Source organism: Rhodnius prolixus, unplaced genomic scaffold (assembly GCF_049639745.1).
Source record: "Rhodnius prolixus isolate KJV_2025 unplaced genomic scaffold, Rpr scaffold_8, whole genome shotgun sequence".
Classification (NCBI taxonomy): Eukaryota; Metazoa; Arthropoda; class Insecta; order Hemiptera; family Reduviidae; genus Rhodnius; species Rhodnius prolixus.
Genome location: NW_027411593.1, coordinates 17917412 through 17935864, shown reverse-complemented (window position 1 = coordinate 17935864; position 18453 = coordinate 17917412). Strand labels below are relative to the sequence as shown.

General features: G+C 33.3%; 1 protein-coding gene across 11 annotated transcripts in view; it reads left to right on the top strand.

The window, feature by feature from the left end:
* The window catches only part of LOC141450977 (cell adhesion molecule 2-like), a 673919-nt gene that overhangs the window by 210541 nt on the left and 444925 nt on the right, over positions 1–18453 (top strand). Inside the window, exon 1 of one of the 11 annotated variants that reach the window (XM_074121948.1) lies at positions 17793–17874. The exons of 9 other annotated variants lie outside the window; for them this stretch is intronic. Coding sequence is in view for 1 of the 2 variants with exons in the window: in XM_074121946.1 (XP_073978047.1) it covers positions 17844–17874 (31 nt within the window). In the remaining variant the exon portion in view is untranslated. Of the gene's footprint in view, positions 1–17792; positions 17875–18453 lie in introns of those variants that run through there. One more of the 11 variants, XM_074121946.1, reaches the window with a different exon arrangement.

The window sequence follows — 18453 nt, the reverse complement described above, 5'->3', positions numbered from 1 at the left end:
AGATTCTCTTTTTATAACTAAAGTAAGTAGTACTAGCAAGATTCTTAACAGTTTATTGAAGATAATGTAAAAGATAAGTTTGCCGTATACTACTTCAATAATAAAAGGTAGTTTTCCTTATTATTATATTTCTCTTTTTAAGTGTAAAACTTCTTAACTTAATATTTTACGTCAAATACTACTTAAAATTTATAATAAATCGTTCTTGATTATTATAAATTATTATTTCTTTGAAATAATAGTATACTTTGTAGAAGCTTATTCTAACATTGGTGGTATCAGAATGAAGGCATCCCGAAAATCCTTGTATTTCGTAAACCATAAATAGGTTTCCCAAAGTTACCTTTAAGGAAATAAAATAAAATGGAATAGCCTACAGGTTTTTTACTGAACTGCAGCTAAATATTCAATTTACAACTTATGAAAAAGGACAATAGATTTCTTAGAAATGATCGAGAATGTTATATCCGATGTTTGAACAAGCTCTGCTTTTAACTCATATGGTATTTTTTGTGTGCTTATACTTTAAGCCGAAGCTCTAAATATATTAGATTAAATTTGTTTGGGAGTTTGCTGTAAAAAAAAAAAAAACAATCTGCGACCTAATTGATCTACTGTGCCTTCCTTAAGCGTTAGTGTTTACTCACAGATTGTGGGCATCCGTAAAAGGGTATAGTTTGAATGTTTTTGAATTTTAATGAACTTAAGTTTGCCTGGATGTTGCTTTACTCCAATACACACACCAATCACGTCTGGAACTTCTGCATATTGTTTGAATGTTAGGCAAGACAACGTAATGCGTTACTTTCAGAGACAGTAAGTGTAGAAGAGGCTCGTCTATTTCCATTCTCCGGAATTGAACTAATTCAGACCGGCCTCTGGAATATTGAAAGATAACTGGTAGAATAGCTTGAGGTAAACAAATTCTTTGATAAATGAAATTTCGAGAACCTTGCCTACTTTAAATAATGATTTCTGTCCCACTTTGCGAATTGAAACATTATAAGGAATTTTTCTATAAAAAAGAAAAAAACCTGCTCTAATTTGGGTTATACAGTCGAGCCTCTCAATAACGGACACTAGCGGGGGAAAGCAAAGTGGCCGCTGTTTGGAGGTGGCCGTTAGAAGGAGGTAGGCAAGTATTATAATGAACAAATATGGTTTTTTTTTTCAAACGTCTATTTAAAAATTGTTTAGTATTAATAGATTTTAAAACGTACATAATTGCATAATTATTTAGCTATATGATATGCATCAAATTTTTCTTAAATATCCAAAAAATTTATCAAAATACTACGTATTATTGAATTAATTAATAACTTTTATAACAATTTTTATAATAATCATCACATTTATTCATAACAATAATAATTTATACTATAATTATCATCATACTATCATCTATTATTAGAAAAATAGAACAAACCTTTCGGCAAGTAGACGATGGCTCGATTTGGTTTTTGCAAAATCTTCCAATACATTTATTTTCTCTTCTAGAGCTAACCACTTTCGTTTGGAAGACATATCGGAAAAAATAATATTGTTCGCCCAAAATTATAGGATATAATTACTATTAATAGGATATAATTAATTCTATTGAAAAATGATTAAAATGGTACAAGATGTATGAGTAATAAATTTTGTGGTAATGATTCAAATTTTTATAAAAGTACATACCTAGTTAATAGTTCTCAAAACTAGAAATTAAAACTTCCCTGGGCGAGCAGAACGTTATGTTAAAAAAGTTCTTTTAAGTATTCCTTTACTCGTCCAACAATTTTTAGATAAATTGGAAGCAATTATTAAATTCTAGTAGAACAAGATAATTGAAGCAATCTATTCAACTAGAAAAATGTTATCCAATTGACTTAAACTGAAAGATAATTACCTATTTAATTAAGTATGTAATCGGAGCAATATGAGGGTGCAATGAACCCACGTTATTGCAGTATAGCATTCATGCTGCAGCTAGTGCAGTAGTCAACATGATCATACAGCATAAAATATACACTGATGGACATTTGTAGTTCAATTACTCAGTAATTCCTTGGTGTAATTCCATTGCCACTGCCAGATAATATAACGTTATAGTCTTCCTAACTGGCGTGGTCTATTATTGTCCCGTACTATTTGAGTAAAATCAAACTATACACTTAGGCTGCTTATGCCCCAACGCACTGAAGGGTGGCATAGCTTGGAAGAAAGATGGTAAGGATTATCTCTTTATGCATGTGCATAAATGCAAGTTGAATAGTTTTATGTACGCTCTTTTTGGTAATTAGCCTCGCATAATTTGTAAATTGAAGACATCTCGATTTATGTTCAACTATTACTTTTTTTCTAGCATCAAGCATCTAGTAATTCATCCTAAAATACTGTGCAAGGCTATACTTCTCTAACTTTTACTATAAAGTGCGATTTGGCGAGCGATTGTCAATCTTGTTACAACTGTGAGGGAGGACAGTTGTATAAGGGTTGATCGTCAAAATGCACGAAACAGCGTAACGTTGAAAAACACCCAACGTTGACAATTTTTTTCTCTTTTTCTATAAAAGATAAAATTCCCAAATTTTCTATATAATATAGGGCGAATCCTTCTTTATAACTGTAATTTTTTGGAACAATCCAGTTCAGGAAAAAAGTTGCATTTTCAGAAAATGTTGTTGTACTTGTTATAATGTATCTTAGTTAGCAAGGCAGCGTATCTTCTATTTTCATTTTACATCAGACATCCTTACTTCAATAATTGCCACTTACGATGAATTCCCGATATGCTGTATCCCCACATCCTGACTCTATGGTAGCCTGATGAAATATGTGAAAGGTTATTACATTTACGCTCAAAAGAAAAACCTGTCAGTTGGCCAGAAGTTGTTAGAGTACTCCACTGCAGGATTCTTCTGTGGAGTGTTGTGGTCACGAACGTGGATTTGTATGTGGCAAATCCTTAGTTCAAATACCGCGTGTAGATACTTCTTATTTCTTAGAAAAAAAAAAAAAAAAAAAAAAAATAGTATTAAAAGTAAGTCCCCATCCCTGTTATCGACACCTAATTAATCGATAATCGTTAAGCCCCACCTGAAAAAGAAGTAGACGATTATTTTACTGAAGAACAATAATAAAACATTATCGAACTTTGAGTGGTTATATAAACCTTTTACAATCTTGTGATGGATGGAGCAGTACTGTCTGAACAGCCTTCAAGAAGAGCGACTATGGTAGATAGTTTGCATAAATTAGAAACATAGTTATGCGAAATATGCGCCACGCTATTTACAGTTTGGAATTTACAGGTAACACATTATAAACACTATAATATTGGCCGATAGAATAATTAATTAAATGTAAAATGATGATTTTAATCCTTATTTTTATTTTGAATGACATTTTTATGGGAGTTTTTTTTTTTTTTAATTTTACATTAAAAACAATTAGATTCCTGGCATGAAACATTTTTATTTTGAAACTAGTTTGGGGTAAAACAAAATCGCAAAAATACAAAACATTTATTCAGTTAAGTCACACAACCGTTTAACTAGGACAGAGTAACGAGGCCCCTCATAACATTTAAATGTTTTGAGGGATGTAAAAAAAAGTTAGTTATTTTTTGTTTTTTAAGGACATTTTCTTTAAAAAAACGGAGAAAATCTATATTTAAAGTGCTATTTTTGGTTGATGATTTTGTCCATAAATAATTTTTACGTGGTCACATAGTGGCATCGATTCGAAATACCCAAATTTTAACTTTTTACAATACAATTTATAGTTTTTGAGCTATTCTAAACACACGGATAGACATCTACTTGTATTTAACATCTACCCACTAAATACTATATTATTTACGAAAACTGAAGATTTTATTTTTAACATGCATTAGTTATTTTCACGGAACGTAATATGAAACATAATTTTGTTAAAAGACTCACGAGGAACCCACTCACTAGACTAAAAGACAAGCACTGGCGAAACTGCTTTACAGACATCTTGGACGACGCTCCAAATTACCCATTGAACACAAACGCTTAATGTACAGTACTATCCTCAAACCTATGTGGACTTACGGACTAGAGCTGTGGGGTTCAGCCAAACCTTCAAACATACGGACAGTACAGACATTTCAGTCAAAACTACTGCCGACAGATAGCTGACGCTCCTTTCTACGGTGACTAACCTCACTCTTCACAACGACCTCAACATCCCCATCGTACAGCAACTCGCCAAGACGAAATATCAAAAATTCCATACTTCTCTCTCCACTTGCTCTAATCCTCTAGTACAGTCTCTCGCCTCCTCTGACATTCCTAAAAATACGCGCCGACTGAATCGCCAGTGGCCCCGCGACTTCCTCGCTGTCTGAAGGCCTAAAAAATCATATCCTGTAGAGAGTGCTGCCGCTGGGCTGTTTCTTTCCTCCTGCCTTTCACGCATCCATTTATCCTTCATTCTCTCTATTTACTTATTGTATATTATATCTTACAGATTGTAAATAACGAAATAAATTTTTAAAAAAATTGTTTTAAAAAAATTTCCTTTTAACAGGGGTATTTATTCGTGAGGGGAAAAACAGTCATCCACTTCGTAAAAATCAACTTTTTTTTTGAGGGTGGGTCAGCGGAGTCACCTGCACTCACCAATATTTAAAGTTTGAAGTTTATAATTTTAATTAAGGAAATTTCAGAAAATTAAAGAACTTTCAAAAAAAGTGAAGGATAAAAGAAAACAGCTGTTAAAGCAAGTTTCTTGAAAAGATTTTTCTTCTAGAATGTAATTTAGTTTCCAGCAATATCTCAACTCTCATCCAAATCTAAATTACTTGTCCAAGTCACTGGGAACGTACTGCCGGAAATAAATACTTGGTGGATTTGAAAGCTTCTCTTTAAATTGCCGTACAACTTTTTTCTGTATAATATTGACACAAAAAAATTTTTTTAAAAAAAGAAGGAGATGAAAAATCTTAAATTTACCTTTAACTTTTTAGATTTTTATTTCTGAATAATATTTCAGTTAGTCTAGATCTCCACTTCTACTCTCCGCGATGTAATTCAAAATTGGTAAGTTGTGTATTTTAGTTAATTAATATCAAGTCAGCGATTCTTCAAATCTAGCGATGTTAACTAAATAATAGAAATAAAATATATTGTGTATTAACAATAATTTGTCAGATGCAGCGGCTTGGTCACTCTAATTTAATGTATCTTTTTGAACTTTATGTATTTAGATTATATAATGAACTCTTTCTTCATGGGTCTCCACACATTTCGGATACCTTAAATTCTTTGGAAAAAGAATAGCATTGATTATTAAGATTTCCTGGTGGAATGTGAGCTTAATTTTAATTTTGAGCTCACTAAAATCCTTAGTTGGTGGTATTTTCTTCATTCTAAAGCAGCGAAACCGATTAATTTTTCAGTGTTTACAAAATAGATACTTTTAATAAAAAATACAAATAAAAAATGGCCAAAATAATAGCACTTTCAGCGTTTAACACTGCATTACCATACCGGAGTCAAAAAAAATAGGAATGGTCTCTTTTCCCCCACATCTCATAGCTATCTCAAAATGCTCTTAGATATGCTATCTCCACTCTCTCACCATTCGATAGTTACGAGCTGATTAGTTTACTTGAACCAAAAGAATCATTTTGACTCCAGATTGGCATTACAACGTAAATATATCGGAGTCATTTCAACTCCTGCTTGGTAATATAAGTAGATTTTCTGTTATTACTCCAGATTATTGCCTAAATGCTCATTTGATAAATTTACATAATTTTCATTGAAAGTATCAAGGCACAGAAAAAATAGCCTCTTTCTAGAATTGACTTTCTGTCCAAATTGAAGCAAAAACTTGTAGCGAATTGGGTAATTTCCGATCCGTGTCAACAGTGCACAGTAATTGAAAAAAATAGTGAATGTAATTAAAAAAATGAAAAAGTCCCTGATCAGAAGGCAGTCAATCAGGATTCTAGAAAATACTGAAATTACTGCGATCCTAAGTTGAAGTTAATTCCTTCTGCGTGAAACGTTAAAGCCGATTTGTGGACAAAATTTGTTTTTTCGTTCTTAGTTCCTATTCTTTAATGCAAATTTTATTATTAAAATTGGAATCAATACAAAAAAAGATACAAATAAATTATAGAGTCAATATGACTCCACATTGGCAATAACTGACTTTGTTCGAGCATTGGCAATGCAGTGTTAAGAGAGAATGCAATCGAAATAGCTGCAATAACAATAAAATACCCTATTTTGTTTAAATTGCAAACTCGTATATATTAAAACAGTTTTGTACCTTCTTTTTTTTTTAAAAAAAAAATTATCATTAAAGGCAAGAATAACTATTTATAGTAATTATAGTGAACTGATCAGTGCAGAGTCTGTAATGATTATTTAAGGACGTTAAACGTTCTAGGCACTGCAAGTAATAAATACCGTCTGTGCCAGAGTTTTCCATTCCGAGCACGTACACTTAGTGAAATTCATGTGGCAGAAAATGTGGAGACATTTCCCTTTTTGTTCGGAGAGCTGCGGCAATAACTGGGCCAACACTCTACCGGATACCGCTACCCAGTTTCCTATTCGGTTAACCGAAAGTACTTGTTATAAATAAGTATATATAGACTGTGCTTTATAATTTTGTTGACAATTAATTATTAGTATTGAGGGCATTTTTAAGCTCATAATGATAATAATTGTTATCCAATAAATCTGAGGTTATAACAAAATATTGAACCTTTTGACGTCTTTAAATTTGCTATCGTATGGAGGCAATCCAAAAAACCTAATGATAACAAAATCGGGGGATACAGTTTGGCATTATAGTTTCGAATCTATCGTCTACATCCAAAATTAAATTAGACCACTGGATAGCTAAAGGATCAAAGAATTCATTATGATAAGCGTGGACTGTGACGCATCGCGCGCGGTGGAGGGGGAAGCGCCGCCATTTTGAAATCATTTTGCTGCTATCGAGATTTGCAATTAGTAAAACTTTTGACTCGGAGAAGATATAATGTTCGTTTAAGTTTTAATCGTTAGCTGTCGTCACAATCTATCGACTGTATACAAAACATTAGTGTAAAATAGTGACAGTGAATGTAATGAGATGGTAGAATAAAAAAATATCAAAAATATATAATGACGGCCTATACGCGTCGAAAAGCCAAAACCAAATACAGAGATCGTATACGGTTGGAAAGGGCTTCTCAAGAACAATAGAATGGTAATAATAAAACACCATATGACCGAATCAAGCTGTGCAGGGAACGTAAAAGATTGAATGCGGCCGAGCGGATCAACGACGGTGTCAGTACATCTGCAGCTGGAGCGGTTGAAATTATGCAAATGGATGATGAAATCGCTTCTTTATCGACAACGGACTGTATAGGCATAGATTGTGTTCGATCGTCGATTATGAAGACACATTTGGCAGTAGCTAGTGCACGTTTCACTACGACGTTTGTCATCAATCCATTCGGATATAAGTGTGATGTGTGTGATCGTCTATGGTTTCTACGCTCATTGAAGCTAACAAGAGAAAAACACTTACCGCTGCTTAATAATACTATGTATTTAATAAAGTTATATTGTAACACAGTAATTATTTGTTTCCTCGATTTCATCCTAAATACATAAATAAAAATATTTTATATAAAAAATATAACCCGTTACGTAAACGTATTCACGTACAACACATGGCTGTGTCCATGACACAGCCTCATTTTTTTTTCTTTTAATTATTTACGTCATTATTATTTTAATTTAAGTCGTATCATCTTTTAAGACCATCGGAACCTTTTATTGTATTGTTTGGTTTCCAGACAGAGTTCTCTTGCTATAGACAACATTATCCATCACCGTCAAGAGATCTTCAGAGGCTCGTAGAAAGATCAAATCTAAGGACAGAGCAATTTCATAACTTATATTAACTTTATTATCCACCAAATTTTAATCAAAAGCTATTTAAACAAATAAACATTTAAATTCAAATCAATGTCCGTCCAATTAAGTTTTAATAAGCTCGATCTGAAACAAAATAATTATAGATCATAGGCGTGAATTGTTCACGCATTTTTTATATAAAATTTTTAGTACAAACTTTTCAAATCAAAAGACAGTTTTTTCTATTAGAGCTGTGACAAATGGTAAACGTCCTTTATACATTCGTTTACCATCATTGTTACATTAAAAGTATTCTATTATTCATAATTTCGTTTTTTCTTTTAAGAAATAAGATTTATAAAACTACTGTTTTTAGAATTTCTCTTATTACAAGAAAGAAATTTAATAAATAAACTGTGAGTATACAAAAGTCTTATACTTCAAACTGCCATTTCTTGCTTAAAAGAGAGAAAGGATTTACTTGTAAGTAGAAAAGGTATGCTTTAATCATTCATTTTGAAGTAAGTGCCTCCAGTTCTATCTTTTGCCTAAAGTAAAATGCTTTTACTCCAAGCACAGTTAGCTTTTACTCCAGTAGTATTAATTTTAACTTTATTCATACACCAGAAAAGGCCATATGTACGCACCAGTATTTTACAAACATTTGTCATAAGATTTATTACGGAAAGTATATAATTCATTTTATTAACATTGAGATTTCTCTCCTTAAAGTTTATCTTAGATTACATTTTAGTTTTATCTGTTTTTTTTTTTAAAACAATAAATCTACCATCTGCGAAGGAAATATATTTAGAACAAGATGCTGTGCCAAAATATTTTCTTTTGTAAGTTTTGTAAATTTCACGTGCTTTGTTTTATACACTCGTATTTTTTTATTATTTCTACATAGTTTATTTGCTATTGTTGTTCGTGCTTTCTGTTACACATTTAACTCAAGTGTGCCTCTTACAAGGTCGCTGAGCAGTGAGAAGAAAGGGGGTTCTTTGAAGGGAAAACGCAGATGAAGGGAAACTATAATAAAACTCTCGCTTAAATCGCAATGAAACGAAAACAAACACATTTATTTATCGGAAAATAAAATAGAAATCAGAAAAAAAAGAAAATGGAAATAAACTTTAAAGTACTTTGACTAGTAATTACAATTTAAAATTATATACAAAATAATTCTTAACCTGCAACGAAATGTATGTGAATCACAGATAGGCAAAATAGAAGCTGTGAAGGCGATGGGATGAACTGTTACGATTATGCAGCTGCAGAGTCATTACCCGAATCATCGAGTTTCATTGTTGACGATAAACAGATTATGGAGTATTGGAAGTGCACTAATTATTTTTTTTTTTTTAGTTTATTTATTTATTTTGCAACTGTAATTAATTACAATAAGCAAAAGAGTTGAGAAGGACAGCGCAAATACAGATGCAATTTACTTATGTAAGTACAGTCGGGCCTTCCATAAAGGACACTATCACTAGCGACCACCTCCATTTACGGACAGTTTTTGGATTTCCCCGTTTTACCCCTATACACTTTCTATATATAAAAGAACCTCCGTCTAACGGTCAACATAGCAACCGCGGACATTGATTTTGGGGAACGGATTATATGTTTCACCTCCCACCAACGACCACCCTATTATTAAAAGTTCGTTTGACGCGGTGATAAAAAGTAATTATCCCCTCCCAAGTTTTTCTTTTTTCCTGGTTTTTCCTAAAGTTTCCTATATAAGTTCATACATCTTATACCATTTTAATCATTTTTCAATATTACTTTCGACGAACAATATTATTTTTCCCGATATGTCTCCCAAACGAAAGTGGTTAACTCTAGATGAGAAAATAAATGTGTTGGAAGATTTCGCAAAAACCAAATCGAGCCATCGTCAACTTGCCGAAAGGTTTGTTATATTTTTCTAATAATAGATGATAGTATGATGATAATTTTACCATAAATTATTATTGTTATGAATAAATGTGATGATTATTATAAAAATTATTAAATAAGTCCATAATATGTAGTTTTTTGATAATTTTTTGGATAATTAAGAAAAACTTGATGCGTATCATATAGCTAAATAATAATAAACAATTTTTAAATAGACGTTTGGAGAAAAAACCCATATTTTTTCATTATGAAACTTGCCTACCTCCTTCGAACGGACCACCTCCAAACAGCGGCCACTTTGCTTTCCCTCGCCAGTGTCCGTTATTGAGAGGCTCGACTGTACATCCATAAATGCTCACATGCATGTGCGCCAAGAGACGTGAATGGAGTGAACGACGACCATCCAGTGATGGAAGCCGTTAGTTCGCCAGATTGGCAAGCTTACGTAGCAACTATCCTAGGAGGTCAGCGTTATATGTTGAGATGGTCGCATGGACACCGCCGCTTTAGTCTGCGATGTGGATTTGAAGGAAGTGTTGTAGTGAAAATGTTGTGGATCAGAGGGTTGCAATGACTGTGTAGATTTGAGTGGAGTTTTGTGTATTGGGCTATTTCAGAGACGGAATATTTAGATCAGAGTGAATTGTGTGATTGGAAACGTAGAAAGGAGCATTAACTATTGTCCTACTAGTTTAAAATTTTAAAATAAAATAGAGAACTTGTACAGGTTGTGCCCTCTAGCGGATATTTCAGCTGAAATACATTAAATAAAAACTTCAAATTAATTAAATAGAATAAACATGCGTGCTACCCCGGATAAGATCGTAGATATTATCTAGCACTGCCGACCTAATCACTTTTTCGATAAATAATTTCTATTTTGAAATGTATCGATTAGTTAAACATCACTAATTTAATTAAAATTTATCTGCTCATTTGCGTGTCAGTGAAATTGTGAAAATTTCTATTTGTGCCTTAAATTTCTTCCGTAATTTTGAGTAACAAAATTTAGGTGATTTCTTTGCGTTCTTTTTCAATTATACAAACAAGATGATAGTCGTTTAATCAACTCAAAATCACCGGAAAAAATTATCAGCACTCATGGTATTATCGTAGATTATATCTTGCGATAAGTTACGCCCTGCTGCCGTATTCATGAGAACTCTGCATTAAGTCGATTGTAAAAGCAGTAAAAGGTGGCCAATGTTTTACAAATAACTTGTTTATTATACTGAATGAGCTGGTATACACTTTATTAATTTCTCTAAAATTTACAATTACAAGAATAGATCTCCTGCAATAAGGAAATAGTTTGATCATAAGTGACTTGAGAGGAGTTACCACTGAGTGGGTGTGACTCTCCAAATACAAGTTTTATTTACTGATCTCCATTGCCAAGGAAATTGCGAGGCCAAGTATAAGTTCGTCTAAAAGAAAACGTTATATTTGACAATTCTGTGTTAATTAATTGCTTTTTCAGATAAAAGTTAAGTGAATTAATTAAAAGTTAATTTCAATTCAGCTAAAAAGTGTAATAATTACTTTAAACTATTTAATTACATATAAAGTGTAACAATTAAATCTAAATACTTTAAATGACTACAAAAATAAATATCATGCCATGGAAATTTATGTATTGGTAAATATTAATTGAAAATAAATCAGTGCCAAACTAATATAAAATTAATTCTGATAGAATGGTCGTTCTATTTTGAGTAATGATGCACATTGCAGCAGTCTGGTTGATGATAAATGGCAAGTACTAAGCTTTTGTACCAGGACCTATACCATTCTATTGAGTACCTTAAGCACTGCACTTCACCGCACTTCAATACATAATGTATGCCCGATACATTTGTCCGCTGTATATATGTAGATCCTTCAATAATAATAACTGTTTTGTATTATTTAGTTGATAAGGTATTCTTTTATTTTTATATATTACATAATCATTACCCTCGAAAGTCAAACTCTAGCTGGCCAAAGAACATAATTTACACATCCCAGTGCACTAAACCAGTCGGTAGAATTTGATTCTTAAATTATTGTGTGCCTAAAATAAGTATTTTGAGTGCCCTGCACTGAATGGTCGAAATAAACAATTTAGTTTTACTAACTTATAAATTTGTAAGTCCAAACATTGAGTTCGTATTTCTCGCCAGATTCACAACTTGGAGTTTTTATTGTTGACGTTTTATACCGTAATAACTTTAGCATTATTTTGTTATTATTGTGAAAAAGTGACAGTCATTAATCTGTAAGAAAGTACGTAATTTTCTTACCAACAATTACGCTTATTTAGGAGGTAATATGTCGGGAAAAATAGTCGTCGATCTAAATTTGGGTACAATACGTGGATACTGACCGTGCGGCTTAAAAAATAGGTTGTGCAACTCTGATTTTGAGAGTGGATTGCAATTATAATTCCACAGATACATTAAATATAATGAAAACAATAATATCTCCACTAAACAAATGGCGTAAAAAAAAAGTTTAATGATAGATATTTGTGAAAAATTAATAAAGAATGTGGCTATTAAAGTATAATTATAATTTGACGCAGGATCTGATGCTCCCAGTTACTCAATTCTTGCAGAACAGCCCCTAGTTCCTCGCTACTGGACTGAATGCATATTCTCACTGAAAGAAGTGCACCTAATGACCTCTAAAATCGGCTAAAAATTAAATTGCAAGCATCACAGAATAAAATCCTTTCTTCCACTATGGCTGACACCATCAAACTCTCAGGAAATGAAGGGAGATACTTAAGAACAAATAGAAGCTTCTTCCAGTAAAAGTGAATCATTCTTGGAACCTAATTGTGTAATTCTGAGCTTTTATTCAAACTCTAAGCGTCTTTAATTGTCGAGGAAATTATCTTTTTTTGGGCCAAAATTAGTGAAAAACTATAATATTGTAACGAAGTTGACCTGGGCGGAGAAGAAAGGCCTAGATTGTTCTAGAGGTTGAACGACCAAAGTCAGTAACAGGCCGCCACTGCATAAACAAAAGGGGCGGTATCTACTTGTGGCAGAAAAGAAAGGCCTAGATTGTTCTAGGGGTTAAGCGACTAAAGCCGGTAACAGGCCACCACTGTGTAGACAAAAGGGCCGGTCTTTACTTGAACTAGAAAGGAAAGGGCTAGATGGTTCAAGGAGTTAGTGACCTGTGTAAAAGCCAGCTAAGAGAAAGGCCGCAGTTGGGGTGGTGGCATATGTGTTTCCCAGCCAGTGATTGACAGGTGAGAGTGAGACAGACGGAGTTGGAGAGAGACGGAGAATGGGAGGAGGCGTCTCACAGCTGAGGTGGTGGCAGTATGTGTTTTCCAACCAATGAACGTCAGGAGGGCGTGGAAACTTATGCTCAGAGAGTTGGAGGAGGGCAGTTCCAGTTGGAGGGAGGCACGCAGTTAAAAGGAGGCCGACACAGCTGGAGAAGGGAGTGTTTCAATTGAGTTTCAATCTAGTTTCAATTGAGTTTTAAGAGTTTTTAAGCAAGTTTTAAGGAGTTATTAGAGTTTATAGTTATTAGTCAAGTTTATGAGTTAGTCTTGGAGAGTCAGTGTTGCGGAGTGCTTCAGTGGTAGCTAGTTGGGCAATTAGTCAGTTGATGAGTAGAGCTGTGTTAGTGTAGCTGAGACTAGTGCAATTCGGTGCAGTGCGGACCAGTGGTCAGTCGGGGAACAGTTTTGTGGCGTTACGAAGTGAGTAAGTAACAGTAAACTGTTGTGACTGTTGTAAATGGTGACTGTAATGAATAGCGTTAGTTGCTTGTAAATGTTAATGTGAGTAATGTTAACGTGTTAATAAATCAGGTTATTACTTACAACTTTAGCGAGTTTTATTATTTAATCAAACCCACATATTTAATAACTAGTGGCAGGCACTAGTTGTGTAAGTAAAGTTTTTTTTTTTTAGAAAAACATTACAATATTAATTAAATTACTTCTTAGTGTTGTTCAAGAGCTGAGCTATAAGGCTACAAGGTTTGAGACTTAAGCGCTCGAGCTCTCAGGTCTCAGCGGGTGGCTCGAGTCAGAGCTCGAGCTGAAGCCTCACAGAGAGGTTTCTTCAAAAGGCTGGACCTTTTTTGTAGTTTTTTTATATGAAGCATTTTATTTGATTAATAAATTCATTTCTTAAAATAAAATCAAGTTATAGCAGTTAATGAATTTTTCAACATAATTTTGTATAAATAAATGCAATAATTTTTAAAATGTTCGTCATTCCTTAAGTATTTAAAAAGGCTTGCACTTTGTAAGCCTTCAACTCCAGGTTTGTGAGCCTCCACAACTTGAGCTTCACGGCTCCAGCTTCGAGGGCTATAAGACTCGAGCTCTGAAGGCTCAAGCCGTAAAGGCTTGGTTGAGCCTTCAGCTCGAACCTCAACTGAACAACACTATTACTTCTTGAAACAACTAAAAACTTTCTGCAACCCATTTTTGGTCCATGACTTCTAGTTTAGGAACCACTGGGCTAGCCTAGAGTGTATTTACATACATTTAGCAATTATTGAAAACTTGCTTCATTTTTTTTTTCATTGAAACATTTATTTCAACACAGATTTTATTACCGTGTTTCATTCTCTTGAATCGCTTAATCAAATAATTGGTGGTTCTACCCTAACTAAGGCTAATTATACTACGTGAAGCAACAATAAAATAGTGCGTAGATTTCATTGAACTCATTGACTAGTAACATTGTTTGAAGTGGAATGGTTATTTATATGTTTCCACCCTCGCAAGAAATTCCTTTCAATTCGATTCTTTTTCTAGTTCCCTGATATTAAACAAGAACAATCGAGCTTTAATTGAATTAAAACACGCCTGACTTCCATCTGTTTTTTTTTATTTATTTTTTTTTGAAAACTGTTTCCACGGAAATGGAATCAAACAATTTTCCTGCCATTGAAGCTTTCCAGTGTTTAGAAGGGTGTGCAGAACGTGGTTGTTACAAGTTGGTAACGCATTTGTTTGTTTTTTTTAAGTTTATTCATCAGTTTGAGGCTGTGTTCTAGCTTTTTAACGGTGTATTGAACTAAAACAAATTTGATTTGAATACTTGATCGACTTTTTTTTTACTCCAATATTTTAAAGATTTCAAATTAATAAATTTTCTCTTTACTTCAAATTTCAATTGACATAAATATGTAATTCTTACTAATGTTAATAATTCGCGTAAAAACCTAAATCACAAAGAAATGAGTCCAGAACTGTGATATTCAAGATTTGTCCAGCAAAAATTTTATTGTTCTGCATTTGGGGGGCCACAAATGGTAATGATTCCTTTCAGATTATCTGTGCCTTATAAGGAAATTGATTCTTTTCTCACTTGTCGAATATCATGCACAAGCAGGAGGTAAAGTTTGTACTCGCACGAGTGAGAAAACGTCACAATACTTAGAAAGTCAAGAAACAAACCATTACTAAGTATTAATAATTAAAATTACACACATTTAAATCATAAGTATTAATTTTAGTATTTGGTACTCAATAAGATCGATATTTTAGAGTTAACTAGGGAGCAGCAGACTCTGGTATCCATCTAGCCAGAAGTGGTGTTCTTCAGGGCAGCATCCTAGGTCCTCTTCACTACTCCTTATGTACAGCAGATGTACCTCAGCATCCGAACACCATTTTGTCCACCTTTGCTGATACTGCAATCCAATCTCCTCATTCCGATCTACCACTACAACGGCTTTTCAAATAAAAACAAGCTTTACTAAGTATAGTATTTATACTTAGAAGGAGGGCGCCACGGTAGCCGAGCGGTTATAGGCGAGACCTGCGAAGCTAATGTGTATTGTGGTACTGAGTTCGATTCCCGGTCTTAGGCCTTGGATTTTATTTAATGGTTAAATAAAAGAAATTTACAGTAAAGTATGTTTGCTAGTCGCCTCCGTTCACGACACGACAATTGGTAGTTGGACGTTAAGCACCGCCTGAAAAAATAGGCGATTACCTTACTTTTTTACTTAGTAGGAAAGTCGTATCTCGCACCTTTATCAACCAAACTCCTATTCCAACTGAGGACAAAGTACGCTACCTTGGACTGTACCTAGACAAACGGTTAACATGGAATCCCCCAGACTAGACTGAAAAGACAAGAAACTAACCAACGCTACAAACTTCTCGCCAGACTACTTGACAAACGATCGAAACTCAACCTACGTAACAAAAGACTCTTATACCTTCTGTTGTTACTGCGACCTATTTGGTCATACGGCATCGAAGTATGGGAATCTTACTAGTTCCAACTCTCTGCGCCATCCAGCCATTACAGTCAATGGTACCTCAAAAAAAAAAAAATTCTTAATGCTCCGTTTTATGTAAATATTCTCACAAGCCTTAATGATCACAAACCCTTTCGTCAAGACCTAACAAAAACACAGATTTCTCAAATTTCATTCCTCTACTGCAGCTCATCCTAATCCTTTAATCGAACACGTTATCTTCTTCGGCAATACCAGGTAAACCTCCAAGAAGATGTTCCTGCGATCTACTCTTATCTTTAGATTGTCTACGATAGTGGAATGACATCCTGGGAGCCTTCTCTTACCAATTATGTTGATTATTTATATACGAGGTGTGGCTATTAAATAACGAGACTATTGCTTTAAAACATTTTATTTTAAATTTATACAAATTTAGTTATTATCCCCTTCAATATACACCCCTCTCCTATCCCTACTACGCTCCATGCGAATTTACCATCGTTCGAAACAGTACTGGAAGTCTTTTTCTGTGAGCTCCTGCATGACGCGTGCCGTTTTTTCTTTCACAGCTTCAGCGGACTGAAATCGTGTTCCTTTTAATGCAGATTTGACTTTGATTTTCGGTAAAACGAAACTAATACCTCTTACACAAACGACGGTTCCGGTCAGACAGAATTCTCTACAAGCACGTGAGACAAAAAGAGAAGGCTTTACGCTGTACAGCTGTCGGTCGTTAGGATTTGGCCCATGCATAGTTAGTTCTTCTGTAGCAGCATCAGTCTCGTTATTTAATAGCCACACCTCGTGTATGGAATATATAACGTAATTTTTTATTAATTATTATTTTATTCTATTTTTATTATTTTATTTTATAATATTTCAAAATGAACAAGTATATTCATATTTGTGTACACACGTACGTTTTTCAAAGCTCTAGTATTACCCAATTCGCGGGTGAAATAACAAATAACAGAGCCAACGCTCTTTTTTTAAAATCTTTAGCCCTACCTTTCGCTAATCCGCTTACCTTATATTAAAATAAACGTAAAAAACCAATGATAAAAATGAAGTAATAACTCTTGATTTTTTTGTTTTTTGTGAATGAAGTTTTTAGTTGCTATTAATTAACTACAATGGATGACTTGTATTTAAAGTAAAGAAGTTTGTGAAGAGTTGAACGGAGTAAAGTTTGTAGGAACTTTATAATAAAAGCTGACCAATGTAATTCCACCTTATTCACCGTAGAAATTCTCATTTTCATTTATCTCTATTATTCATGATAGTTTTAATGAGCAAATATTTTCAAGTTAATTGCAAATAAAGTTTTATAATGGGATGTTCAATAAACTGTAGCTTATAAAATATTGAACAAACTCTCCGACAGATTCGACAATCAATATTTACTTGACATTGTATATTTTATAAATCATTATAAAAGTAATTAATTTATTTGAAGATGAAATTTCTAAAAGCATTGTTTATATCCTTCTTAATCTACTTAACAATAAATCTGAAAGGGAATTCATAACCTAAAAGTAACTGGCCTTCCATGTTTCGTAAGATTAAAATGAGCTCCTGCTTCTTGCTACTTTCAATTATTTATTCTTCTCCTTTGTGATATTTTTGATTTGGTATGTTTATTGATTAAGAGATAGTGAGTGCGAGAGACAGAGAAATTATTACCTCCTGTAATCTTTAACAGTTGAATAAAAATTCAGTCATCACTGATTCATAAACAATTCAAAGTTCATAGACAATTCTTGGGTAAAAGAGTAGTTGTAATTTTGTTTCATCCTCAGGTAGTAAGTTTTCTAAAGTTCATTTTTGTTAAAATAAAACAGAGAAATGTTTACTGTTACATCTTCTGATACAGTGGGTAAGTTTTTTTTTTTATTCAGTTGGTTTGTGTATTTTTGGCCAGTAACTTTACTAAATAAACGGCCATGAAATTGTGCTATGAGCGTGGCCATTGTAAAAACTAACATTTCTATTTACATTTCAATGCTGTAAGTTTAGAATTGCTTCACCACTTATGTTAGCAGATGGGGCACAGTATTCTACTCAAGTTACTACCTACACTGAACAAATATACTTCAACGATGTTCCATTTCTATTGCAATTACTAAATGGACAGCGAATACCATCAAGAGTGTGTAGTTGAATGGGAAATATGAAGTAGATTTCTACTAAAAAATTCAGAAATTGGAAGATTAGGGTGACTTAGAAACATTAATTTACACTTATATATTTTACAAAAACCTCGAAATACTAAAGAGGCAAGTTTATTAAAGTTTCTTATTTTGTGAAAATTTGCTTTATTTTGGGGGAAATTGACTGGATTCATGATTGGATAAGCATGTTTAGATAAAAAATAATGACAAAGCGAGATACAGTCACTCCAAATCTGAGTGTAATTTGTGGTAGTTCAATTTCAACCACCTCTACTATTCCAACT